The sequence below is a fragment of the Eptatretus burgeri genome, chromosome 5, assembly GCF_056783735.1.
Source record: "Eptatretus burgeri isolate ZD-2024b chromosome 5, Ebu_testis_v1, whole genome shotgun sequence".
NCBI lineage: Eukaryota > Metazoa > Chordata > Myxini > Myxiniformes > Myxinidae > Eptatretus > Eptatretus burgeri.
The window spans coordinates 29,229,739-29,255,757 of NC_140965.1; the positions used below are offsets into that span (position 1 = coordinate 29,229,739).

Sequence of the window (26,019 nt, forward strand, 5' to 3'; positions counted from 1 at the left end):
TGAGTTATATCCCCACTTGTTTGGAGACACCTTGGCTCTGCCAACACCAGTTCTCAATCGATTGAGGCATTTCCATCTGGCTCAACTTATGTCTGCACCAGGAGGGAGTTGATCACTTGCCGGTAGTCCCTTGATAGTTGAGGGAAGTAGAGTGGATATTCTATCACCCCATCCCCCCCCATAAACCTATATAGACCCTAATTTTCTTTAAAATTCCCTGAATAAATGTTGATACCTCACGGGTGATGGAGGTTGTGATCAATTTTCATAGAAATCTTGCGTGTAGTTTCGGAGAAGAATATCCGAGTGGTCACATTCTTACTGACTCACTGACGGACACCACACCAACTGCTAATACTACACCTGAACAATTTTGTTCCAGGTGAGCTGAACACACAACAACTGTACGTGAAATAATTGAATCACGTAATTGTGGAAACAGTCCCCTGTGAATATTTCAGTTAATTCGATGTTGTCTCCTTCGCAAGAAACTTGAAGATACACCTCGATTCGACAACAGATTCGATTATTGTGGCTGCCGTCCTGTAGTTTTACCAAGAACACTTTGACCTGCGTCAAATCCCTTTGTGTATCTGGCTTTTTCAGGTTTGTTGTCGTCTCATGTTAACATGACGACGACACACCACATTCCAGCATTTAACAATTATTACCTCTGCCACCGAAGGTGGATGGAGGTTTTGTTTTTGTCCGTCTGTTTTGTGAACAAAATATCTCAAAAGGTTGTGGACGGACTCGGACGAAATTTAGTGGAGAGCTTGGGTATATAACAAGGAAGAAATGATTCCATTTTTGTGAAGATTCCAATTTGGATCTGGATTCGAGAATTTTTTTAAGTGATTCTTCACCATTGAGTGATTGGGCTAAAATGAGATATTTCGCATGATATCTCAAAACTTTATGGACGCATGATATCTCAAAACAAGAACAATCCGAATGATTTTTAGTTCCGGTCTGAATCCAGATCCGGCTTACCAGTCGGATACACAACTTTAAGTAATTATTAAACCTAGTGGAGGTATGCACTCTACCAAGTGGCTATGATAGTTATATTGGACACGGGCAATAATTAAGTTCAAATAGTTTCCTAATTTTTTTTACTTTCTTGTTTTCATATGTTCTGCAATAAAAAGGGGACATGCCTTCATACATGCCCATATTTATCACTAATGTGTGCATCAAGGCCACTGGTATCTTGGCTGCTGTCGAGGATCGATGACCATAAACGGCTGCTGCTGAGATGTTGCATTAAAATAAATAAAAAAACCCACAAACCTGGAATTACTCAAAATTTCCAATTTTCGTTTATGCATACAGTTAAACATCCTGCCTTATTCCAGTCTGCAAACAACTTAAATTGCCAGATTAAATATCCACGTGAAGCCCCAGGTGCAACATCATAAAGGAAAGGAAGGAACAAATTTGAGTCCAAAATAGAAACTCATCCCACTAGGTCACAAATGGAAAATGAAACAAACAAAATAAAAACAAAAGAAAAAAAAAGCAGAAATGAAAAGCACAAACGACAAAATTCAGCAAAAGAAAAGCACGGAGCGCCGTGCTACCTGAGGCACAGGAATCATGTCATTTGGCAACTGGCTATGTCTGTGTCAGTGCCAATGAAACAGGAGCTCAACTCTTTTATTTCTCTCTTCATGAATCTGTGGAACCGCCTTCCAGAAGCTGTTTTGTCTCTCTCTTCTCTCCAGGGCTTGAATCATGCAGTGTATCACCATCTCTTGTCATCCCCGATTCAGTCCCATGATCTTTTTTTACCCCCTAATTAACCTTTCCTACCCAAAACCATCCCACTTGCTATTCCTTTTTGTCCTGTTTGTCCATTCCCTTTGATGTTTGTGCCACTGTCAGTTCTCCCTGCTCACCCATGAGCCTTACTCCGATAAATAAATAAATAAATAAATAACAAGCAAACAAACTCACCAATCAATGCCTTTATAATAGTTGTTTCCATTGAAAAATTGCACCTCCTCAAAGCTGCTCTCGCTGGGCAGGCTGGGTGTGAGGGCTGGATGCAGCGAAAGAAAAGCATGGAGTGCTGTGGTTCCTGAAACATGGGAATCGTGTCATTTGGCAGCTGGTTCTATGTCAGTGCCAATGAAACAAGAGCACAGCAAATGCTTTTTGTTGAAATCCTCCATTTTGCTGATGTCACAGACTTCAAGTAGGAAAGCACCATTACATTGATCTCTAAAATTCCATGACAGGTAATACAGATCATTATCACAAATACTTTTTACAATATCACTTTGTCCATTGTCTCCTTATGTCCTTGTAAAAAAGTTGTCCTTCTTCAAAAGGTCCCAATGTCCTTTTACAAAACTTGGTGGAAATCGAGCTTAACATTGCACCTCTTGCTCCTTCATAAGTGCAAGTTCGTGGACATTAGTAAGTGCAAGTTCAGTGGTAGATTGTTGGTCTGATGATAATTGTCTTCAGATGGAGTTCCAAGATATCCCATAGTGGTTGGAATGGATTAAGTTGAGGCATTTCGCTGGATGCATATTTTTCAATGTTGTTGTCCTCAAATAAACTCCTAGCAGACACTGCAGTCTGGCAAGGTGTGATGCAATGTTGGGAGATGCAAGGATGCAATGTTGGGAGACACCTAAGCCAGGAGTGCGTTGCTGTTCAAAGTGTCACATACTTATAATGCATATGTAGCTTTGCATTGTGAGAACAACATGCACACATCGGCTTGGAGTGTCCATGTGAAGTTTGGCTGTGCTGTCCCAATACCTTTGATAATACAGTATATAGTGACGAAGAGTTTTTCCATGAGCCTTAGAGATAGTCGAAAAACAACCACATTCATGTTCATTTTAACAGTTCACTCGCAACGTCAACTCAAAAAGAAACAAGAACTAGAGCAAAGTCGATGACACGCCATCGCAAATCCCCACGCTTCCCATCGAAAGCAAAGTTGAAAGATGGCAAAAAGTTCCACCAGCAATGACCCAATGTCAAATTTTGAGTCGACGTTTTTTTTCTTCATGTTGATCCCTGTGACCCCAGTCCCCACCCACTGGAGCATGAACCGGAGGTCAAATCCGCAAAAATCATAACATATTCCATGCGTCCCCCAATATTGATTGCATATACAAATTTCATTTTAAAAATGTTTTTAAAATGTACTCGGAATTGCCTTTTTTGTATTTAATCCAAAAAATGATGCTGCTCTTGCACCTCCGTGTCACGTGGTAATCATACCGACCAGGTTTGGTGAATTTCTGCACAATCATTTAGATGGAGATAGTGTGACGGATGGACAGACAGACAGATGGAACCAATTACAATGTCCCCACGTCTTTTTTTTTCAAAAAGCGTGGGGGATAATAACACAAACAACATTAAAAAGGCATCCAAAAGCAGACTCACCTGTTTTTTGAGGACCGATGATTATCAGCTGTGGAAGTCGATCACATGAATTCTCTTTGGACCAGATTTCCCAGTGGCGTTTATCATCACAGGGGTTCTACGAACAACCCACAATTACCAGGCACGCATCACAACCTCCTAAAACAATGCACACGAGTCAGCCTTAAAAATGTTGATACAGTATGCGGACAAATCCAAAAAGTCAGAACTTTGAAATACCAGACTGCTTGTACGACATGATATATGCAATTTAAAAGCATTTTCTCAGATACAAAGCTATAGAATAAGGGAATGTGAGAATTATATGCCAACAGCATTTTTTTTTAAGAGGCCTTGCCTAATGAGGCAATTCAGTGCTGACCTTGTAATGCAAAACCCTTGTGTAGCTTCAATTTATGGCAGAGAATTCAGCAACGTCCGATATTACCAATTGCTCTGGGTTGGTCAGAAAGTTAAGGAGAGATACGTACACACCGCGCATTTGTGTCGTCTCACTCGGGTTTGAATCTCGTCCAAGCTATAAACAGTCACCCTGTTTCACATGCAGATTGAGGCATCAATATTTCTGTCGTACATCAGGGAGGACATTAAGCCGGAGGACTCATCTGGCATCACTGATTCATCTTTTACTTCAACTTCTTCTGCTTTCATATGCAGCACATGGCTGTGGGTAGGTAGCATAATTTGCTGGGGACACAGCTGTGTCGTTATTGCGGTGCCCCTGTAGGTTAAAGCAGGAATTTGGAATCCGATCAGAGTGCCCGGCAATAGCTCGCCTCCTTTTCGTGAAAAACACCGTGGGATCTTTAGCGTTCACCAACTAATGTTGGCAGATGGTACACCCAGTTAAACATCCATCCGAGGGACGGCACAGGTATCGATGGATCGCTCTGTCTGCAAAACACCAGGATGATAGTTTACAGCTGGGTCGGGATTCCAACCCAGGCTAGACAGCTCCGAGCTGAGTGTGCATAGCTCTTGGCCATCCTGCCATCCCTGCATGCGTCTGTATTTATTTATGACAAATTTTAGGGTTACGTACAAAAAGCCCTTCATGAAAACAAATTGCTGAAGGTTTTTAGGTGCCCAAGATTATAGTGATCATTTCAGCATTCTCTTGCCTCTTATGGCCATGCTCAAATTTTGGTATTAATGTAAGTTCCAGCACAAAGCTGAAAGCTCAAGAGCAAAGATGGTTTTCATGTAAACGATATGCAAATACAGTAAGTGGATGCCGAAGAAAATCACAAAGCAAGCATCAACCCACAAAGATGTCAATGTCATTCAATGCGTTCCACCTGCCTGCCATAAAGGTTTGCGCTCAGCTGGAAAAAGCTGGAAGTACTTCTCAGCGACGGCGAGTGGAGGCAGTGTCTGCACACGAAGCCGAGTCCAGCAGCGAACAAATTTCAGAAGTCCCTCAAACGTGTAAAGGCCCAGGCGGTCATTTCCATAATTGGAAAGATGTGTCATAAAGATACTAACCTGTTGGAGACAATTGCACAGTTTTGTTTTATGCTTGCGGCAGTGAAACGTGAAGCCGCGTAACGTTACATGTGCTATGATAATATGGTATTAAATGGTGAATAGATGAAATGGATCAGGATGATAAGAAATGCAATATTTGCTGCACTTGCTCAATATCAACAAAGACCAAAAGGATCTGAGAGGTAAATCGATAACAAGCGAACTTGTACAGTACATCCCCTCGAGGTAAAACTTGATAAATCATGTTGTCGGGCCAAAGTTTTTTTGCAACTCAAAAAATGTAAGCAAGACATATTTTGACTTTGCTCTTAAGACAATTTTTGAAAATTACTCACCTAATAAATCATGGACAACTGGAAGGGCTATCGATAGAGCGCATACCTCCGCCACGTCATGCCTGATCCACGAGAACATCTCAGGCCCAATCAATGCATTTTTGAAATATCAAGATATGCAGTAATATATGGTTTTTGGCCCTATCGCTCAATGGTGAAGAATCACTGAAGAAATTAAATAAACCTCGTATCCAGATCCGGATTCGGATCTTCAGCAACATCGAATCAATTCGTCACTGTGACACAGCCAACCTGTCCACCAAGTTTCATCCAAAACAGTCAATAACTTTTTGAGATATCGTGCTATATGTCATTTTTAGCCCCATCTTTCAATGGCGAAGAATCATTTAAAAAAAATTATCAGATCCGGATTTGGATCCAGATCTTCACCAAAATCGAATCATTTCTTCCTTGTCACACACCCAGCGTGTCGACCAAGTTTAATGTGAATCTGTCCACAACTGTTTTGAGATGATGTGGTATATATTGTTTTTGACCATATCTCGCAATGGTGAAGAATCACATAAAAATTCTCGGAGTCGGATCTGGATCTGGATCTTCACCAAAATATAATCAGTTCTTTATTGTCATACACCCAACTTGTCCACCAAATTTAATTCGGATCCACCAGCAACTTTTTTGAGATATCCTGTACACAGACAAAAACAGACAGAAAGGGGGTGAAAACATAACCTCCTTCACCTTCGGTGGCGGAGGTAAAGATTTAACGCAGCAAATGTTTGATTAAATTTTCAGACATAAAACATCAAGAATGCAATTTGTTATTTGTTCGTGTGCATATTCGACAGGGAGTCAATTTCGAGATTGGCCGTCAGGGTTGTGCCACCCCTTGTAGGTGAGAGCAGGAGTTTGAAACTTGGCAAAGGTGGTAGCAATTTGTCAATGACTTCATAAAAAAAACAGAACGCCTAAAAACTAACAGAAATAGATGGGACACTTAGCTTAATGTCCATCGGAGGGACGGCACTCTTTTTGATGCAACATCCCACCCGCAAAGCACCAATCCGATAATTTAGTGTCGGCTCGAGAATTAAACCCAGAAGAAACATCTCACAGGTAAAGCGCACTACCTGCACCATCCTGCCATACTTGCAATTGCTAAGGAAGAGACAACTAAAACAACAAATTGTAAGTTGAGTGAGTTCAAGCCGTACATAAACCTCTACTTCGGTGAATAACAATCTGTATGCTGAAGGTGAGGACTTGCAAAGGAGAGCATAACTAAAATGGATCGGTGGATATCAATGATCATTCAGGGATTTGTCAGATTAAGGTGGAAATGAGTAAGAAGCATGAGTCAAACGTACTGGATTAAATAGGAGTGTGAAGAACAGCTCCCCACCCTGAATACTTCGATCCAGTTCTTCAGGGCCACCAGGATACTGCTTGTAGAAGATGGTATGTGTGAAAAGGCCACACGTCTGGCGTGGTAGAACCTGTAACAAGCAACAGATAATCCATGGATTTCGTGAACCAGATTGCCAGTCATATTTTACCATTGTTTGGTGGGACATTTATACTGAGAAATTGGGATGACAGGATGGCCTCGACGTACGCACACTCGCCTCTAAGCTATCTAACCTGCGTTTGAATCCCGACTCAGCTACAAACCGTCATCCTGGTGTTTCACAGGCAGGGCGATTCATCAATGTGTGTGTCGTCCCTCGGATAGATAATTGTTGGTGGACGTTAAAGATCCCACGGTGTCCCTCCAGGAAGAGTATGTGAGCTATTACCGTCACCATGAACAAATTCCAAATTTCTGCCCAAACCAGCAGATGGAATTGCATCAGTAGCACAGCCGCACTCTCAACCAATGATGCTACCATGCAGCCTTGTGAAGTTCATTCATTATAAACGGTCAAATTTCATCCAAGCTGGCAGTATGTCCAGGATCAAGGTTTGTTGTTACCTGGTGCAAGTCTCTTTAGTGTAATTCTCGCCAGCAGCCTCGACAATTGCAACGACTGGTATACAACGAGCACGCGTTTTGTACCCTTGTGAGCAACATGGCAGCTTCAGGGTAAAACTGAGGATGTACAGTGGCGTGTTAATGCTCAGCATTCCTTTGCAGCAAAAATACATTGCAACTATAGATTCCTGATTATGTTTGTGTCTCATTAAGATAATAAGTCAATATCTCCATTTGTCACCATCTAATTTTGCTGTCAATATATCCCATTGGCTTAAAAAAAATAAAGAATGTAAACAGTATTTTGAAAAACGACCAAAAAAATCATAACTTAATCCAAAGTGTTAAAATGAACCACAATATCGAGACAGTGCCCTTTGTTTTTGTTCGACAAAATTGAGGCTTTATGGAAGAGCAAGGAGAGAGAGGGGAGAAGGGAAATGCATCGGCAGTATGACAGCAGAGCAACAAACAAGGAAAGGGGGGGGGGAGGGATGAAGGACCAGGAAAAGAGGAGAGGAAGCAGAGAGGGCAACAAACCCGAACAAGGCCCACAAGACTGACAAGGAAACAAACCCAGCACATGAAGAACACAAACCAAGGCACCCAATGGGACATGCATTTACATGACATCATCAAATTAACACCAACAACAAACAAAACTGTTTAACAAGAACATTTCTTAACAGGTATCATCGGCTTACAAAGACAGACTCTTGTAGCAGAAAACACTGTGCCTTGCCTTGAAGGGATCCAAAAACTGGAACCCACAAGGACAACATTTCACATAATATAACATACATTATGGGACTTGGAACCTACTATTCCACAGAAATGATTGTCAAAGTAATTTGTGAGATTGTGGTAGTCTGGTGGTTGGGGGTAGATGGAAAGGAGGTAAAAGGGGATCAGGTTGCCTCATGATATTTATGTTGTTATTTTTATGGTACTATATATATATATATATATATATATATATATATATATATATATATATATATATATATATATATATATATATATATATATATATATATATATATATATATATATATATATATATATATATAGATACGCACCCTGTGCACAACCAGTCATTTTGAGCTCCTTCAACTTATCCAGCAGTTTTAAAGTCAAACAAACACTTCTTGAGTTACAGCATGATTACTTCGATATTGTGATGGTTGTGAGCGCAAAAGAGGACGCCATGCACCTCTTGGGCAGGTAAAAGCACACACACATAAAGTAGAATCAGTTATATCAGTATTTTGTTTTGCAACTAAGTTAGACTGTATATATGGGATAAACATGCATTGCGAGTGTGAGTTAGTACAAGTTCCTGTTGCTTTTCACCCTCTCCATCTTTTCTATCCTTCGCATCTCACAACACACGCACTATCAATCCCTTTTGCATTAATTACATGCCTCCTAACAACGAGGGCAAGTGCAGAGCTACAGCAGAGCAGCGGACGCGGTTCTCAAATAAACAAGAAGAAAATGACATAAAATGTCACAGCCCCCGTGGTTTTAATAATTTTGCTGTTCGGAGTTAAAGGGCGAGCCAATATTTACAAGATTTATGTGTATGCGCTTTGACTTGAGTTGTCATGTGATATGGAAGATTGTGTGTGATTGGATTTTTCGGTCATGAATATTAATGATGTGGGTCATGTAGATATGTTGTGTAAGATCGTTGGTCACGTGACGTGTGTGATGTTTTCGACTGAGAATGCAAATTTCGTACAGAAGGGATTCAATGTTCATGTATTTTGGGGGAGACATGCTGAATTACACAAACAGTATAACATTAAATAATATTTATTTATGGATAAAATAAATTCTATAACTGTCGGCAAAACAAAAATTATCATTCAGTTGAAAATGTTGTCCGATCAGTTTTTGTTACGTGTACTTAAAGGTGGTTGGGATGAAATTGAAAAGAGTAATCAGAATTTTTTTTTTAATTTTTAATGAAATATGCTTCATGGTATAAGTATGAAAAGAAGAATAAAATACAATTGTAGGGTCACCGTGCAGTTTTATAAGAAAATAGGTGTTCAAATGTGAGTGAAGAGGAGCCGAGTTGTCAATTAATTCAACCCTAACGACCTTAAAACAGTTCATGAAATGAAAACGTTTAAGTAACAAAATGGCCATCAGTCGGCCATCTTGGAACAGATCTCGAAAAAAAATGGCATGCATATGTAAGCCATCATTCATCATCTGTGTGCCAAGTTTGAGCAACATCTGTTAATGCATGTCCGAGAAATGGTTGACGACATCTTCAACATTGGGGGGTTTTTTTTGTTTTTTTTTTACAACTAAAATGGCTGTCACTCACCATGTTTGATCGCTTTGTGAAACAAAATGATGTGCTTATGTATACCATCATGTGTGATCTTTGTGCCAAGTATGAATGAAATCGATCCATACATGTTCGAGATATGGTTGCGGATGCACGCACCCATGCACCGACATGAAAATTGAGACCAAATTCATAAGGCCCTTTTTCGGACTAAGTCCAATGGGGGCTCATAAAGGCAAGCTTCGAGGCTTCTTGAGATTTCTCAAAGAAAGCAACCCTCTGCTTGCTCCTCCCAGGCGTGATGCCACTGTGACGCGGCTTCACCAATCAGATGCGGACAGCGAGAGAACAGTTGCTCCAGAACAGCCGAGATGAGAGGGAGGAAAGGAATAAAAGGCAAGACGTGCTGGGCAGTTCAGAGCAGTCGGGTGGTTCAGCATGTGAGCAGTCGGGTGCTTCTACATCCAAGCCCTTTGCCTTAGCAGTTCATATGTGGTCAGTCCTCTCGACATCAGTGAAGTTCCTTTCTTTCTCTTTCATCACGCTCTTTTTATCCCCCACCGCGTGGCGGAAGGGGGATATTGTTGTCACCCAGGTCGTCCGGCTATCCGTCCGGGCGTCAACATTTATAGCTGTGAGTGCGATAACTCATAAACTGTTCCCCATATCAATTTGAAATTCGGGTCACACATGTACCTCCTGAAAAGGAAGAACCCAATTGATTTTGGGCGTGGCCGGATCCAAGATGGCCGACTGGGGCGGCCATCTTGAAAAAATGTTTTTTGTAATAAATGGAAAACCGCTTATCTGATTTCAATTATTTTTGGTTACTACGTTCCTCACCCCTGGGGAACTTTTTCGAGATGATGACCGAATGGTGTCTTGTTTCCAATTCACCTCCCTAATTATCTGGAATATGTATGACCTTTTTCATTCAATGGTGGGGGATTCCCCATCTCCGATGATATATTTATCTCTATCCCATTCACTTAAATTTATTCCTCTGCACCTCACACATCTCCACCCTTTTAATTTTCCACACGCACACTTTGGCGCAGACTGCAACACTCCTTCTACTTTACTTTCTTTCACTTTCTGCGGATTTTCACCGACACCCTCACAGATCAGGTGCACCTTCAACATCCCATGTTCATTACCAGATAGCTTCTGAGACTCTACCTCCCCTCACAAGTCAGAACGAGATTCCCCAGAACCATGCAGGTCATCGCGTTGGGTGAATGGGCCTCCTGAGCCTCCCCATATGACTGGGTGCTGGAGCAAAACAGAGGACGGGACTGCGAGAGGGAGGCGAGCTTGAACAACTGAGTCTGAAACCATCAAGTTGTGAGCCAATAACCTTTATGGAGGTTGTTGAAGGTGTGACTGGGGTGTATAGATGTCCCCACCCTTTCTCTTTCACAATCTACATTCTTTACCCCTCTCCCCAACCTCTCTGTGTTTTTCTTCGAGTTTCTGGATCCACGTAGTGTATAGGAGCTTATTGATCGTTCTAACTTGCTGGGGGTGGAATGGTCATGTAGGGGTAAGAGAAAATGTTTATGTGTCTGTAGATATCCTTGCATTGCTTGTGATGCCCATAACTGATTTTCCTGCCATTTTTGAATCTTGATTTTTCCCACCATTTCTGTCTGAATTTCTCCTTTGCTGTTCCTCCTGTCATTTCCTGCTCTTTCGCTTCTTTGTCTGTGTAATGAATTTATTACACAGTTGATTAATGTCCTGACTTATCCTGCTCGTGTTTGATATGGGTTAGTGCTCCCGAGGTGATTGGTCCGAGTTTACAATTGTAATGGTAGTCCATAGAGTGTGGCATGCGGCATCGGTTCGCTTGGCCAATTAAATAGGTGCCGTGCAGTCGCCAGCACGGTTTCCCATCTACTCCATTCATCTTGCAGCCATCACAAAGTTATATTTCATTTACATTATTTAATATTTATAGTCTTTTGTATTATTATTTATATAATCGCTATTTACTCTTTTGTTAAATTATTTGAAAATATTTCCTCTGTATTATTGAATAAAAAATATTTTCTTGTCATCACACATGCACAAGGAATTATTGAAATCAACAATAAAGCAAAAGTGTTTACGAATATGAAATGTTACCTTGACTTGTGACTTCAATGCATTTAATTTCTCCAGAGGTTGGTTTAGAATAAATCAATTGCTACCAAAGTTGCAGATTTAATGGGTGAAACTCTCCTCTTTCTGGATTATATAAATAAAAAAAGGTTTTAAAGAAGTCACATTCTCCACTTGACTCCATTCACAAAAACTTTTACCGAGTAATTCCTTAATTTGTACCGTTGTACCCCACTATTCGCGGGGGGATATGTTCCTGGAAAATGCCGCAAATAATGAATCCGCGAATAGTGGGACAATGCTTCAATGGAAAAATGGTGGATAGGCAGTGGTTCACATAACTTGTACACAAGTACTCATGGATGGTATAACAAACAAAAACGAAATACATACTTCAAAGATGCTCAGAAAGCTCAAAAGCATCCCAGCATAACAGAGGCTTTTTGATGGAAGGTTTTCTCATCGAGTGCAGGTAAGATTCTTCCGTGATAATTCAGATATACTGCGATTTCAAAATTTAAGTGTTCAAAATAAAGTTTATAAATGATATAACTTGTAACTCATAAGATTCCAAAAGAAGATATATCTGAGGAGAACACGCGAGCGAAGAGGAAGAAGAGGAGGGTTTCTCAGCTCATGGTGGGAAGATTGTTCAGTGATAATTCTGATAATTGATTTACAGCGATTTCAAAATTTAAATGTGCAAAATTAAGTTGATAAATTATAACAATATATTTTATAAACTACATTGTAAGTTTATAACTTTTAAGATTAAATTTAAAAATGGATTCGAAGGAGCGAAGTGAGCGAAGAGGTACCAAACCTCTTCGCTCGTGATTATCAAACCGCTTCTGCTGGTACTCATTGGAGAACCTAATTAAAACAAGCTCAAATGAACTAAGATCCTCGTCCTCTTAATGATGACGTCATCAAAACGAATATGACGTCATTGTGATGTATCAGGTTTGCGATAAATTATCTGTGCTAATGCCCGGTTTGATTCCCGCAAACAAAATTCAAACAGTTTGCCTAGTTTCGGAGATAATGGTATCGGCGATTTCCATTAGCTGCGATATTATGACATCAACTTTTTTTTCTAGGAAGAATTTCCAAAATCGGAGAGAGTTACTGCCTGTGCGTGGGCTTTCTGCATATACATGGCAAGTTTCATGAAGATCCGATGAAAACTCTGGGTTGTGAAACAAAAATTGTCCAAAAATAGGAATGATGTCATAAAAATTGATATGACGTCATAGGGATGTATCACATGTGCGGTAATTCATCTCTGCTAATGCCCTGTTCGATTCCTGCAAACAGAATTCAAAAAACTTGCCTAGTTTCGGAGATAATTTTTTAGGCGATTTCCATTAGCGGAGATATTTTGACGTCATAACTTTTTTTTCTAGGAGGAATTTTCAAAATCGGAGATGGTTACTGTCTGCGCAGGGTATTTTTACATATATACGCCAAGTTTCAAGAAGTTTCGATGAAAACTGTAGGCTGTGAAACAAAAACGTCCACAAGAAGAAGATGAAGAACAGCGCTGAGTCAGACTTTGAGATCCTCCATGAGGATCTATAAATTGTGTGAACCCCTGTGGATAGGTTCCCGGTGATTAGTGATTCATGAGATTTTAAAAATCCTGTGAAAAACCGCAAAAAACGGCTAATACGCCAACAAAATGAACTGTGAATACACCTGCGAAAACGGAACCCCCCCCCACCAAAAAAAAAAGAGAACCACGAATACAACTGCAAAAAACAAAAAAAATTGCAAATACACGAAGCACAGGGCCGTGAATGTCGAAGTGGGTCACATTTTATAAACTGCGAATATGCGGGGTCCAGGAATAGGGGGGTCCAGGAATAGGGAATCCACAAATAGTGGGGTCCGACAGAACGAGCAATAATGACCTCGGCCTGGCACTTGTGGGTAGGAGATTTGGGTATGAAAATATAGTCGGGTATGATGGAGTTGTTGGGTAGTAGGGAGCAATGCAAGCTTCTCCACACCCGTGAAAGGTGGTTTTTGTTGAATGAAAAATAGGTCCTTATGCCAAGCATAACAAAACCGGGCGTAGTGGCGTGCGCCTGTAATCCGGCTACTCGGAGGCTTGGGTTGGAGGATCGCTTGAGGACGGGCGCTCTGTGCTGGGCCGCGCTATGAGAGGGTGTAGGGCAGCCCGGAATCATGGCGAAACCCAATCCTTATCCCTGTGTCGTAAGAGGCGACCAGGGTTGCGTCAGGAAGGGCATCCGGTGTAAAACTTGTGCCAAATCAGTATGCGGATCATAACGGATGATCCGCTGTGGCGACCCCTAACAGGAGCAGCTGAAAGAAGAAGAAAAAGATGCCGAGCAAAACAAAGTCCGAGTTGTGCTGTGCACTCTGATTGGCTAGAATCATCCAATGGGTGGAGGGTTGGTTATGAGTGCTGGGGATGCAGCAGGTGGTGAGCAACAAAGTGGGATGTTGTCCTTTTCATTGTCTCATGATTTGATGACCAGTTTGATCAATGCAGGAATGTTTCTTTGTTTTTTTTCTCGAACGCTGACCTCATTTACAGTTTACCGTCCTCTATTGTGATCATATGAAAGGTCTTTGGAATGTTGTGATCAATATTTTGATTGACGACGTGTATGATATTTTATTTGGAAACTTCCAGGGCCACTCTGCTCAGTAGATGTATGGAAATCAACAGCCGCTGGCTTTTATGAACAACTATTATAATGGTATGGCTCGTTTAAAAGCAGGAATATATAAAACACTTAGTTTATTTTTTGTGTTTTGGGGTCTTTTGCTACCAATGTGTTGACATGACCTGCTGGGTATACTGAGAGGTCGTGTGTGTGTGTGTGTGTGTGTGTGTGTGTGTGTGTGTGTGTGTGTGTGTGTGTGTGTGTGTGTGCACGTGCACGCGCACACGCGTGTGTGGTCCCCCTCGTTAAATTAGGGTTGAAGGTGTCCTGAATTGCTTTGAAAGCACATTCATTTTCAGGAGAAGGACGTTTTCCTCATTCCCAGTTGTCTTGAGCATCTGAGGGAGAGATAACTTTCCCAAGAGAAATTCACTGCAAGGTGGAAATACAATGGGAATAGAACTTTTGTTGGAGGGAGGGGTGGGGTGTTGCAATGATTCAGGTTGGATTTGAAAACCATTGAGTGGAGTTTTAAAATATTGTACTGCAGAGTTTCTACAGTGTTGCGATTTCAACATATAAAACCACTTTAATAAGTACAAGAACAGCACTCAGTAAACCGTCGCCAAGCTGTATAGTTTATGTTTTCTATCCCGCTTTTCGGCTGGCTCTGTATCCAGACGATAACCAAAATCTAATCGGTTTGTTCTTGTTCCCAATCCAACGCATACACCTCATTTTGTCATAATCTGTCCACAACTTTTTGAGATATTGTGCTATATATCAGTTTAGCCCAATCTCTCAATGGTGAAGAATCACTTAAAAATTATACTTTCTGGATCCGGATCCAGATCTTCACCAAAATCAAAACAATTCATCTTCATTCATGACACACCGAACCTGACCAACAAATTTCATCTGAATCCGTCCACAATGTTTTGAAATATCCTTCTCACAGACAGACAAACAGACCGACAGTGGTGAAAACATAACTAACATCCGTCAACCTTTGGTGGTGATGGTAATAATCACAAAATTGTGACAGCTCATCTCAACACATTTTCTGAATAGCATCAAAAAAAACAACAGCAACATAGCTCATACATTAACTACTGTACAACTGGCTACTGGTTGTATCAGATTTTCCACTGATCCAATGTACCTGTAGCTCAGGGCAGGAATCTGGGCAGGGTAACAGTGACAATCGCAGACCTTTTGCAAAATACATAGAGGGATCTTTAACATCCACCAGCAAACATCATTGCTGGCAGACCGACCGTCAGCTTAATGTCCCATCCCACGCAATGATGCAAAGCCATGCCTGCGAAACCCCATAGTAGTGGTTTATTAAAGGGTTGCAAATCGTACCCAGACCGGACGACTGAAAGGCAAATGCACTACCCCATAGGTATCCTGCCAACCCAACCATGGATGTGAATATGATGCATTACCACAGAACGACATAATCAATAGAGTCCGAGATACATAAAGAAAGCAATTAAGTTAGCAAGTGTGTTTGCACGTATCATTTGGCTGAGAGACCATTAGCAGGTAATGAGTCATTTGCCCACATGTAGAATTCAACTACATTTGGACAACAAGGTGGGAGCTCATTTATTGCAAAAAAAAATACATTTTTTTTCATCCTGCGGTCTTCCTCTGACGTTTTAAAGTCTGTTTTATATTCTGAAAAACCAAATATGAGAACAGATATGACTTCTGGACAATCATTCGATGTTATCTTTCACTTTTTTAGGGTTAGGATTAAAAAAATAATTATTTCACTATTGGTTCACGAAAAAAATAAGGGACCACTATATTCGTTATTGTTGTGTGTCTGTCTGTCTGTCTGTCTGTCCCGAGCATAGCTCTGTGGGTTTTGATCCGATCCCGATAAAATTTTGGTGGGAGGTTTATATCATGATCTAATTGTGTTTTCCTGAGAATGGGCTTGGTGTGCCCATTGTGGGTGGAGCCACGCCCAAAAAACATGTTTTTAGTGAGTAGCCGATTTCAATTTGCATCTTCTCCAAGGGGGTTTTGTCGAATCTGACAGGGTTTTCGGTGTTTGGTTAGCCCAATGGCACCTGCATAGCCCCACGGAGCTCGATTTTTCATTTTCGTCCCAAGGTCAAGGTCACAAGGTCACGAACTTAGAAAATTTCGAATTTTGACATAAAAATGATACAATCGCCCAATCTTTGAGAACTAGGATGACAATATTTTTTATGCATAATCTTGAGGTCATTCCCCACTTAAAGTCTTGAAACCATTTTGCTCTATCTCGAACACCTTGCCTGTGGTGCCCCCTTCAAGTTTGTTTTTACGCTGATTTCATCAAAGTATGGATAATCCGAGGAGTGTGAAATGCCATATCGCCTATATGGCGTTATATTGTTCCTGGAATGTTCCAGAGGAAGTTTTGCACCAAAGGTCATAATCCTTGACCAAGCTGTTGTACTTATAAAATTAGAACCTTTAAAGGTCACAAAGGTCAAATTTTCAAAGTTGTGGGAATCAAACCAGATTTTCGACCTTCTTCAACGAACTAACTCCAATAAGCTAAAGCACGTATCCTGTTTCCTTATTTTAATATCCACAACATCGTTTTGTGACCTTTAAAGGTTATGCAAAGGTCAAATTTTGAAAGTTGTTGAACGAAACCGGGTTTTCGACATTTTGCAGCTAATAACCCGTCACCCGTACCACATCATGTTGATCATTTTTATAACTTGGTCAAACATTATCACATTGTCTCATCCTTGACTTCTGAAACAATCTACATCGTCAAATACCGCTCGTGAACCATCGTCGTCTTCAGACTTGTTTTATTTCATAACCATTGCTGCAAATAAATCAATATCCTACCGATAGGTGGAGGAGCAACTTTTAGTGTTCTCAAACAGATGTACTCGAAATAGATTAACGTCATGTGGAATGTGACATTTGAAGGGTTTAACTTCATCCTGCTAAGAAAAATCACTTTGTGTTTGTGAGATTGTTAATTGGTTTCTTTTTTGTCATAATGAATGATTTAAGGATTTCACCAGCTGAATGAACTATGACCTTCTAACCTTGAGAACATTTTGTAGGATGACATGGTCATGTTAAAAAGAAATATGAGGTTGAACTTTTCCTGAAATATCTCGGTGTAACTTGGGATTGAAGCCAAACTAATTAAAAGCATCTGAAGAAGGTCTAGAACATTACAAGATGAAGATGACAACGAAACCAATCCCGAAATTGGCGGCCATCAGTTGGCGGAATGAATGTGCAAACACTGCGATTGCACTCCCATTTTGGCAAAGAAGAGCCAAAATAAAATGCCCCAATATTATCCCAATATCTGCCTGGTGTTGACTTAATGGTGAGGTTCGTGGGCTTGGGATCCTAGGATCCTGAGTTAAAATCCTCCTTGGCTGTTGAATTAATACTAGGTGGGGTTGACTCTGCTTGTCATCCTTCTGAGGTCAGCAAAATCAGTGCCAGCTTATTGGTATCCTATGTCAGAGTGGCGACCCATCCAGGATTGTGCCAATAGCTTAGGAGACTGCTTAGGCAGCACTAATGCTCTGCACAGAGTATGGTCCCAATGCATAGATGGATTATCCTAATCATTGCAAGCAGGTCATCACTGGGACCTTTAAACCAACACCCTGGGGTGACAGGATGGCCTCGATTTACTCACACTCGCTTAAAAGCTGTGTAATCTGGTTTTGAATCCCAACCCAGCAATAAACTATCATCCTGGTGTTTCACAGGCAGGTTAAGTCAGGTCAGGTATGGGAGCATGCACTGCAGCAGCACATCGCTGTCCTCTGTCTGGCCACCCCCCCCCCCCACCAGGTAGATGCCTGGCCTATCCCCATCTCCTTGAGATTTTATTCAACATGTTGCAACCACGAGGCATGTGGTTAGACTGTTGGCATCCTCCACCCACAAAGCTCCCTCGCTAGAGAGAATCTGTTAAGCAGGATCAGCGTCAGGAAAACAAGCCACATGTCGAAACAGCAAGAGCTGATGCTCAGACTATACAGTTAACAAGTCTCATCTGAGTCTCTCTCAGAAAACACTCGCTGGACACGAAGTCTGACCAGCGATAGCCAAGGATTCTCTGAAGAGAGACCTGGTACCAAAGAAGTTAAGTCTCCATCTCAGATCCTTCATCACAGTCCAAGTTTCACATCCATAGGGCAAGACTGGAAGCACCAAGGACTTAAAGACTCGGACTTTCATCCACCTGCATCGGTGCAACAGTGCCACGCCCCATGATCCAGTGAATCCATTACTACCCAAGGCTGACCCAAACATCTATCGACCTCTGTCTCACAACATGCGGAGACATGAATATCACCGCCAACGTCTCTGTGTGTCAATGCCAACAACCTCAACATCCTCGCCACAAACAAGTACAAACAGGATAGCAGCATCCAAGATGTCATCTAAAGCCTGGAGCTTAGTTTTGACTCAGAAAACCTGTAATCCCAGTGGCTCCAACTCCTCATTCAGTGCCTTGAGGGCGCCCATATGGATATCTAGTGTCTCCGCAAAGATGACTGCATCATCTGCGTAATCAAAGTTAGAGATCTTGACATTCCCAAATGATGCACAACAGCTTGATCTTTTTGACATCCTCCCCAGAATCCAGTACATATATGCATGAAAAGTGTGGGGGTCAGTACACACCCCTGAGGAACTCAGTAACAACTAGAAATAAGGCAGAGATGTAACCACCACATCTCACAGCACTCTCAGTAGAGGAGTATAGTTCATAAATAAGATTGATCCATTTGGTGGCACCCAATGAAGACCGAGAATCCTCCAGAGGGCATCGCAATTCACTGAATTGAACGCTTTGCAGAGATCAACGTAGGCTGCAGACAACCCCTACTGAAACTCTTGTCTGCGTTCGGTGAGGACCCGAAGGGCAAGGATACAGTCAATGGTTGACCTCTTTGGTGTAAAGCCTGACTGCTCTGGGCACTGGTGCTCAAGCAGATGGTGGCGAACTCCATCAAGAATTATCCGAGCAAAGACCTTGCCTGGCATTGAGTGCAGCGTCACCCCTCGGTAGTTGTTGCAGTCCTGGTGATCACCCTTCCGTTTTCAGAGAGGGACAACAAGGCCCCTCTTCCAGCCAGTTGGGATGATGCCTGTGTTCCGAGCAGAGCACAGAACTGCATGCAACGACACAAGTGCAGCATTTCCACCAGCCTTGAGAAGTTCAGCATGGGTGCCACAGATCCCAGGAGCTTCACCCCATTTCAACCGGTTCACTGTCGGCTGTGTTTCCAAAAATGAAGGTGGATCACAGTTGATTGGAGGGTCAGCAATGGAGATAGTCACACCCCTGACATCCAACTCATCAGCTGATGGATCAGCCTGGTGTAGCCGTGCAAAGTAATCAGTCCAGCAGGCCGTCACTTCGGACTCCTCTGTCAAGAGCCCACCACCCTCCTCTTTCACTGCAGTACACCGAGGGCCGGGCTTTGAGGAATGCAATGCTCAAATTCCTCTAAGCAGAACGAAAATCATGTGACCAGAGGTAATGCTCTACCCCCTCACAGATTCCTCGCACATAGGCTTCATTGTCCTCCCTCGGTTTACGTACAGTTTTACGCCTCAACTCCCTTAACACCTCAGCTCTGCCATTCAGCCTGGCCCTGCGACTCTGGTCAATGGTATCCAGTGTCCCTTGAGAGACAAAATTCTTCTTCACCTTACGGTGAGTTCCAAGACATCCACCAGCAACATCAAGGATGGTAGCCTTGAAGGAACTCCACAACTCTTCTGGATTCCAAAAAGCACCCAGACCCCCCAAATCTCCACTCAGCCTGTTCGCCAACTCCTCACCTACCCTCTGATCCTTGAGCTTGCCAACATCCAGCCTAGGCTAGGATGGTACAATTCTCCTGGATTTAAGCTGCTACTTCAGAGTTGCTACAACCTGTGGTCAGTATTGAGGAACTGGGCACTCTGCTAGACCCTGCATTTCTGGATCATCCTCCAGCAACCGTCAATGAGCACATGGTCAATCTCCTTTGCCGCACCACCAGCAATGGAATACCCAGTCCAGCGAAGAGCCTGTGGGGTGCTGACACCAGGAACCAGCCACCCAAAGTCCATGACTTCTTGCAAAGTCAAGGAACTTAGTGCTATTCTGGTTCACAGTTCCAGACCCATGGGGACCAACATGTCTCATTACTATCCCTATCAGTTCCAGTCGATGCATTGAAATCCCCCGAGACGAGAAGAGTATCTTGCCTGGGGCACTGATCAACCACATACTGGAGTGTGGCACAGAAAGCATTCTTGATGGGGAAATCACTCGCCTCAGTCAGAACATGTACAGAGACTAGGGAAACGACATTCAAGGAGTGACGAATCCTTCGTTTCATGAGATGCTCGTTCACTCATGTTGCCTCCATTGCCATTGGAGTCAGCTTATTGGACACAGCGACAGCAACTATTTGGGCATGGTAACCATCAGAGCGACCAGACCAATCGTCGGTGTAACAATCCGCCATGACCTCGCCACTATCTGATCTCCGAACCTCAGAGAGTGCTGCAATACCGATGTTCAAACGCTTCACCTCAGATGATAACATAAACAGGCGATCATCATCACTTCGGGATGGGACATTCCAGGCAGCCACCCGAAGGGACTGCCTCAGGTTCACCCAAGGAGGCCACCGTCTGGTGGACGACGCCTCAGCACCACCCTGACACACAATACCGCAATCTGACCGGGGAAGGTTACCCCATGCTTTTCCTCCTGCCATCAAATAATGGGGGTTCCGAAGGCATTGCTCCAATCCCATCATCCGGAGAGTTGCCCTGCAAAGGGCAGCTGCACAGGCGGTACTCCCACAGAGTGGGTTTTCAGTTTTATTTGTGTCTGTTGCAGAATGAAGTGTTTGACGGTGGCCAGAATGCATGTCCTTCCACCAACCACGTTGAGCAAGGTAACCCAACTGCACGAGTATGTACGCAGACACAGTTTGGCACAATATATGGATGCCCATTGGCTCACAAGGAGCTCCTCCACCCCATGACAGGTTTTGTTTTTAATTCTGCTGGGTGTCCATACCCATACACCCTTCTCACCAGGAAACCTGGTTGGGGAGATGGTTTAGTCAACGACAACACGACCAGAAAACAGGTTAGTACAGGTTTACGTGGTACCTGTAGCAACTCACAGATCTGATCGAGCCTGACAATAAGGCAAGGTGATTCATCAATGTGTGTACGCAATCCCTTGGATGGACATCAAACTGGTATCCCATCTGCTGACAATAGTTGGTGGACGTTAAATATCCCATGGTGTCCTTTGGGAAGAGTTGGTGAGGTATCGCCAGAACCATTAACAAATTCAAAACTCCTGTCCTAACCAGCAGAGGGCATTACATCTGCGGCAGAGCCGCACATTCAGTCGATGATGCAACCCCACAGCGTTGTGTGCATCCAAATGAAAAATAAGAATCAACACCTTTGTCCTCCATGTGCTCTCGGACAATCCTCCACCCAAAAACTGTAAACTAGATAGACCGCTCTAAATAATATCACTGGAGCCCAGCCATCACACACGTCTCCACGCTGAAGTATAATGAATTTCTACCATGCCAAACTTAATGGAGCACAATGATAGCACTTACTGACTTGGTATATCTATGTAAAAGAACAATGGAGACAAGTTGGGAGAACATCAATGTCCCTCTTAAATATGTTATCACCAACTCCGCAAGAGAACCTTCTGGATTTGATGAACTCTGAAAACACTTACTACTTCTTTAAATGCCCCCAATTCTTCCCATCTTCTTGTGGAGTTGGCTTGGAATGTTTTTGGCCCAAGTCTTTCACGAACTGGCTAGTCAGGCCTGACATTTGACTGAAGGTGGCAGTTACGTATATGCAATTTGTCCAGTGTGCTGGCAATAACTCGTCTACTTTTTTGTGAACACAGTGTCAGATTGTTACCGTACACCAGCTCAAGCTATGCGTTGTGACATTCAGCGTAATGCCCATCTGAAAGACACCGTACTTAGTGGTGCAACACCCTGCATGTCAAGCAGCAATCCGACAGTTTATAATCAGGCCAAAAAAATCAAATCCAGAGTAGATAATTCAAATGTCATCGTGCCACTTCTCTACCATCCAGATTCACCGAAATCAGAAAATAATGGTGTGTGTGTGTGTGTGTGTGTGTGTGTGTGTGTGTGTGTGTGTGTGTGTGTGTGTGTGTGTGTGTGTGTGTGTGTGTGTGTGTGTGTGTGTGTGTGTGTGCGCGCGCGCATCAAACTGAATATGAGTGTCCCATTGCAGTTCCCTTGAAACCTCGAAAATATTGCGAACCTCGAAAATTTAGCGAAACCATTGCGCGATCCACACAGTCTCGACTGAAGCCGTTGCACAGCAATCAAACTTGGATTGAGATATTTAAGTTGCCATTTGTCAAGCCATATGCAAGAAGAAGCAATGGGGCTCACTGAACCGCTTCGATTTGTCAATACTACAGTTAATAACAAATCTGCTTTTGGACAGATCTTTTGAGTGTTCATTACACTTGGACTTTGTAGCCAGCACTCAATTTCTGATGGAGCGCTATATTAGGTAATGTTGAGCCTGATGCACTCTCCGGTAAATAGGCTACATGAGTGATAAAAAGAATAACAACAAATATGTTTTTTTCATGCAAAAGTGCATATGTAAATATGACTCATTCAACGTTTTTCCACTATTTACAAAAGAATAACCACGGAAAAAATGCAGGGATTTGACATTCATCATGCTGTTAGATAAGCACAGGAATGTTGATAAATGCCAGAGAGATTCAAATGTTTGCACCTTTGTCTCATGACAGGTTCAAATACATCACGGCGTATTTGAACCTCACATGGGCCAAAATTGCATACATTTTGTGAGAGCTATCACTATCAAGCAAAACCAACACAGAAGAATACTCTCTAGACTCTAGAGGGACTATCCAGCACACATATTCAATGAATTTGTCAAGTGGATTTATCATGATACTCATTGCCTCTGAGTAATTGTCAACAAGGTGAATCCCCTCCAACCACAAAGGATTCATGCAGGAAATAACATGTCATTTTGTATGCAATCATTCACTCTAAGGGATAGTAATAATAAAGGGCTACACTATTTGTCTGCACTGAATGGGACCGAATGCCTTCGCATCTCCTTCCAAATGGTTTGTCTTCCTAAAGTGTCACTGCACAAATCCCTCTTTCCAAATTCCTTGCTCTTTCTTCGCTCACCATGATGCCTTTGTGTATGAAGCCACGGCGGTGACGTGCTGGCCGTAGATGTGGATACTCCTCAGTGCTGGTGACCCTGATGTCCCAGACGCGGCGCCAGGCCTGGTACAGTGGAGGATGGACTGGGTAGGTTCCCGAGTGGTGGGGTGAGACCGCGTAGCCCGTGTCTGTCGGTATGCCATGGTCCTGTTCAAAACAAATGCATCATAATGAAGAGCATAGTATAGACATTACCTTTCATAAGCAAAACATCATATAATGAGATAAAATACTGAGTGAGTAACCACACAAACAGTCTCTACAACCAGAAATAACAAAAAGAAAAATTGTCTTTTCTGATTGAACAGGTTGAGCGATTGGGATGAGAAATAAGACAGTCCTGCAACTGCAGCTTTTCAAACAAAAACCTTTTCGTTGCTTTTGATAAAAACGTAATTTAAATGATTTTATTGTCTTGTAAGCGTCGTAAGATAAACATACACCTGCCGGTACACAAAGATGTTTTAAGATAATGACAACGAAAATTGATAACAAAGTAAGGAATTTTGATATTACAATTCATGCAATATGTTAATGATCATGGGAGTTGTCGTGTTTTGCCACATTGCAAACCACTTGTGGTAGTGACAGACACACGGTTACCTTTCATGTTGCAGTGGGAAATGAAACGACTAAAGTTTTGGCCCAATTCTGTTCACAGGAGGTTTATGGTCTTCAAGAAAGATTCAGTATTAAGACCGTATAGCATGAGCGAAGCACATGGTGATTGTATAGTGGGGTACACTGTAGGTTATTGGTTCGGTGTTGCATTATGAAGAGTGATAACAGAGTTTATCCTAAGTATACCAAGATACTGCCCTGGGTGTCTAAGCTACCTTTTCATCTGTCCTTTTTGTTTTAAGGACTTATATGGACAGCATAATGGAAGCACTGTGATTGAGCGCAGGAATTTTGTACAAATTTAAGGAATGACATCTACTTGTGGCAGGACAGAGACAGAGACAGAGAGAAATTTTGAGACTGATTTGCTGCTGATTGATGTTGGAGAGGTGAAATTGAGTGGTGGTTGTATACAGGAGACTTGTGTATGTCCTCACATTCTGCAAATGAGCGCTTCCCTCTGTACTATTCACAATCACATTCTTCTTACTATCTGTTGCAAGGACCTCGATTCTCGGAGCACTGTCCATGTTGTTGAATGAGCTTGAACCTTATCACTATGTGCGTCCCACTGTCCACAGTTCCTAAATGACACCTGTGCTGTTAGCACCTGTTAGTGTAAGGTAGACCTGAATGCCATTTGATTCATCAACAGAAAACTCTGCTTGCTGTGTCCGACCCGGGGATTGTCCAAAGAAGGGTATTTTTTATCCAGAACCTCAGCCTTTAAAGACCCCCGGGGACCCCTAAGATGCCCCACCTCCACAACCATAAATGCTTTTCACATGCTTCAGAGATTACATTACATGCTTGAGAGAAGACTTTTACATGTTTGGGAGATAAGACCTCTTAAGATCCTGAAGGCGCCGAAGACCCTCAAGACCATTGAATTCTCCAAACACCATTAAGACCCTTTAAAACCCCGAATACCCCAAAGACACATTAAGATCCCAAACACACTTTAAGACCCATAAAATCCTTGACTCTGAAAACCATTTAAGACCCTTAAGTTTTTTGAAGACCCTCACTCTCTAGCTGTTCAGGAAGAACAATGAGTTCTTGAGCATTTAAGTTTTCTCCCAAGCAAACAACCTTGTCCTATTTCCAAACTTCTATCTTGTCAAACATTGCGCCTTTTGTGTGGGTTTTGTTTCAGCAAACTGAACTTGATTTTTATCGACAGGTTATAATGTGATAACATTTATGCTTCATTCTCAGATATGATTGTTTTTCTCCATTGCTTGTGTTGTGTTATCCTGCATTGCAACTTGTATTTCAACTGTGTTCGATATACTTGGCATCGTCCTCCAAATACGTTGAGTTTTTGATGTGTATTCATTAAAATGCAAAATTTCAAGTTTGGTAGAATGCCCTTGACTCCTGCTTTGTTTCCTCTCGAGTGCTCCACTTTACTCAAGGTTGGTTTACTTTACTCTCAACACTCTACTCCTGTGTCATAAGGTTGATTCCTTAGCGAACTAAGTGGTCACAGTGGTAGTCCGCTAGAAAAATGGTCCTGCATTGTATCCAAGGCCATCCCCACTCATGGCTCACAGACTTCCTCTCCTGTCGCAGTCAACGTGTGGCCCTAAATGGAGTTCTTTCATCCCCTCTTCCTGTCCAGGCTGGAGTTCCTCAAGGCAGCATTCTGGGCCCTGTTCTTTTTCTGGTTTTCATCAACGATCTCTCCGACTCTCTGGAAAATCCTGTTCATCTCTTTGCCTCTTTGCTGATGACTCCATATACTCTTTTGATTAAGAGCCAGATCCAGATCCGACGACTGGAATTTTTTAAGTGATTCTTCACGATTGAGAGATAGGACTCCAAAACGATACATAGCATGATATTTCAAAAATGTAATGGGCCA

The 26,019-nt window shown here is 42.3% G+C and overlaps 1 protein-coding gene across 9 annotated transcripts in view; it reads right to left on the bottom strand.

Moving 5' to 3' along the window:
* LOC147026140 (bifunctional heparan sulfate N-deacetylase/N-sulfotransferase 2-like) overlaps positions 1–26,019 on the bottom strand; it is a 555,697-nt gene that overhangs the window by 151,399 nt on the left and 378,279 nt on the right. For all 9 annotated transcript variants that reach the window (XM_085881257.1, XM_085881255.1, XM_085881258.1 and 6 more), the window contains 5 exons: positions 23,493–23,678; positions 6,566–6,694; positions 4,717–4,899; positions 3,415–3,511; positions 1,960–2,083 (listed from right to left, as the gene is read on the bottom strand). In XM_085881257.1, coding sequence (XP_085737383.1) covers positions 1,960–2,083; positions 3,415–3,511; positions 4,717–4,899; positions 6,566–6,694; positions 23,493–23,678 — 719 coding nt within the window. The remainder of the gene's footprint in view (positions 1–1,959; positions 2,084–3,414; positions 3,512–4,716; positions 4,900–6,565; positions 6,695–23,492; positions 23,679–26,019) is intronic.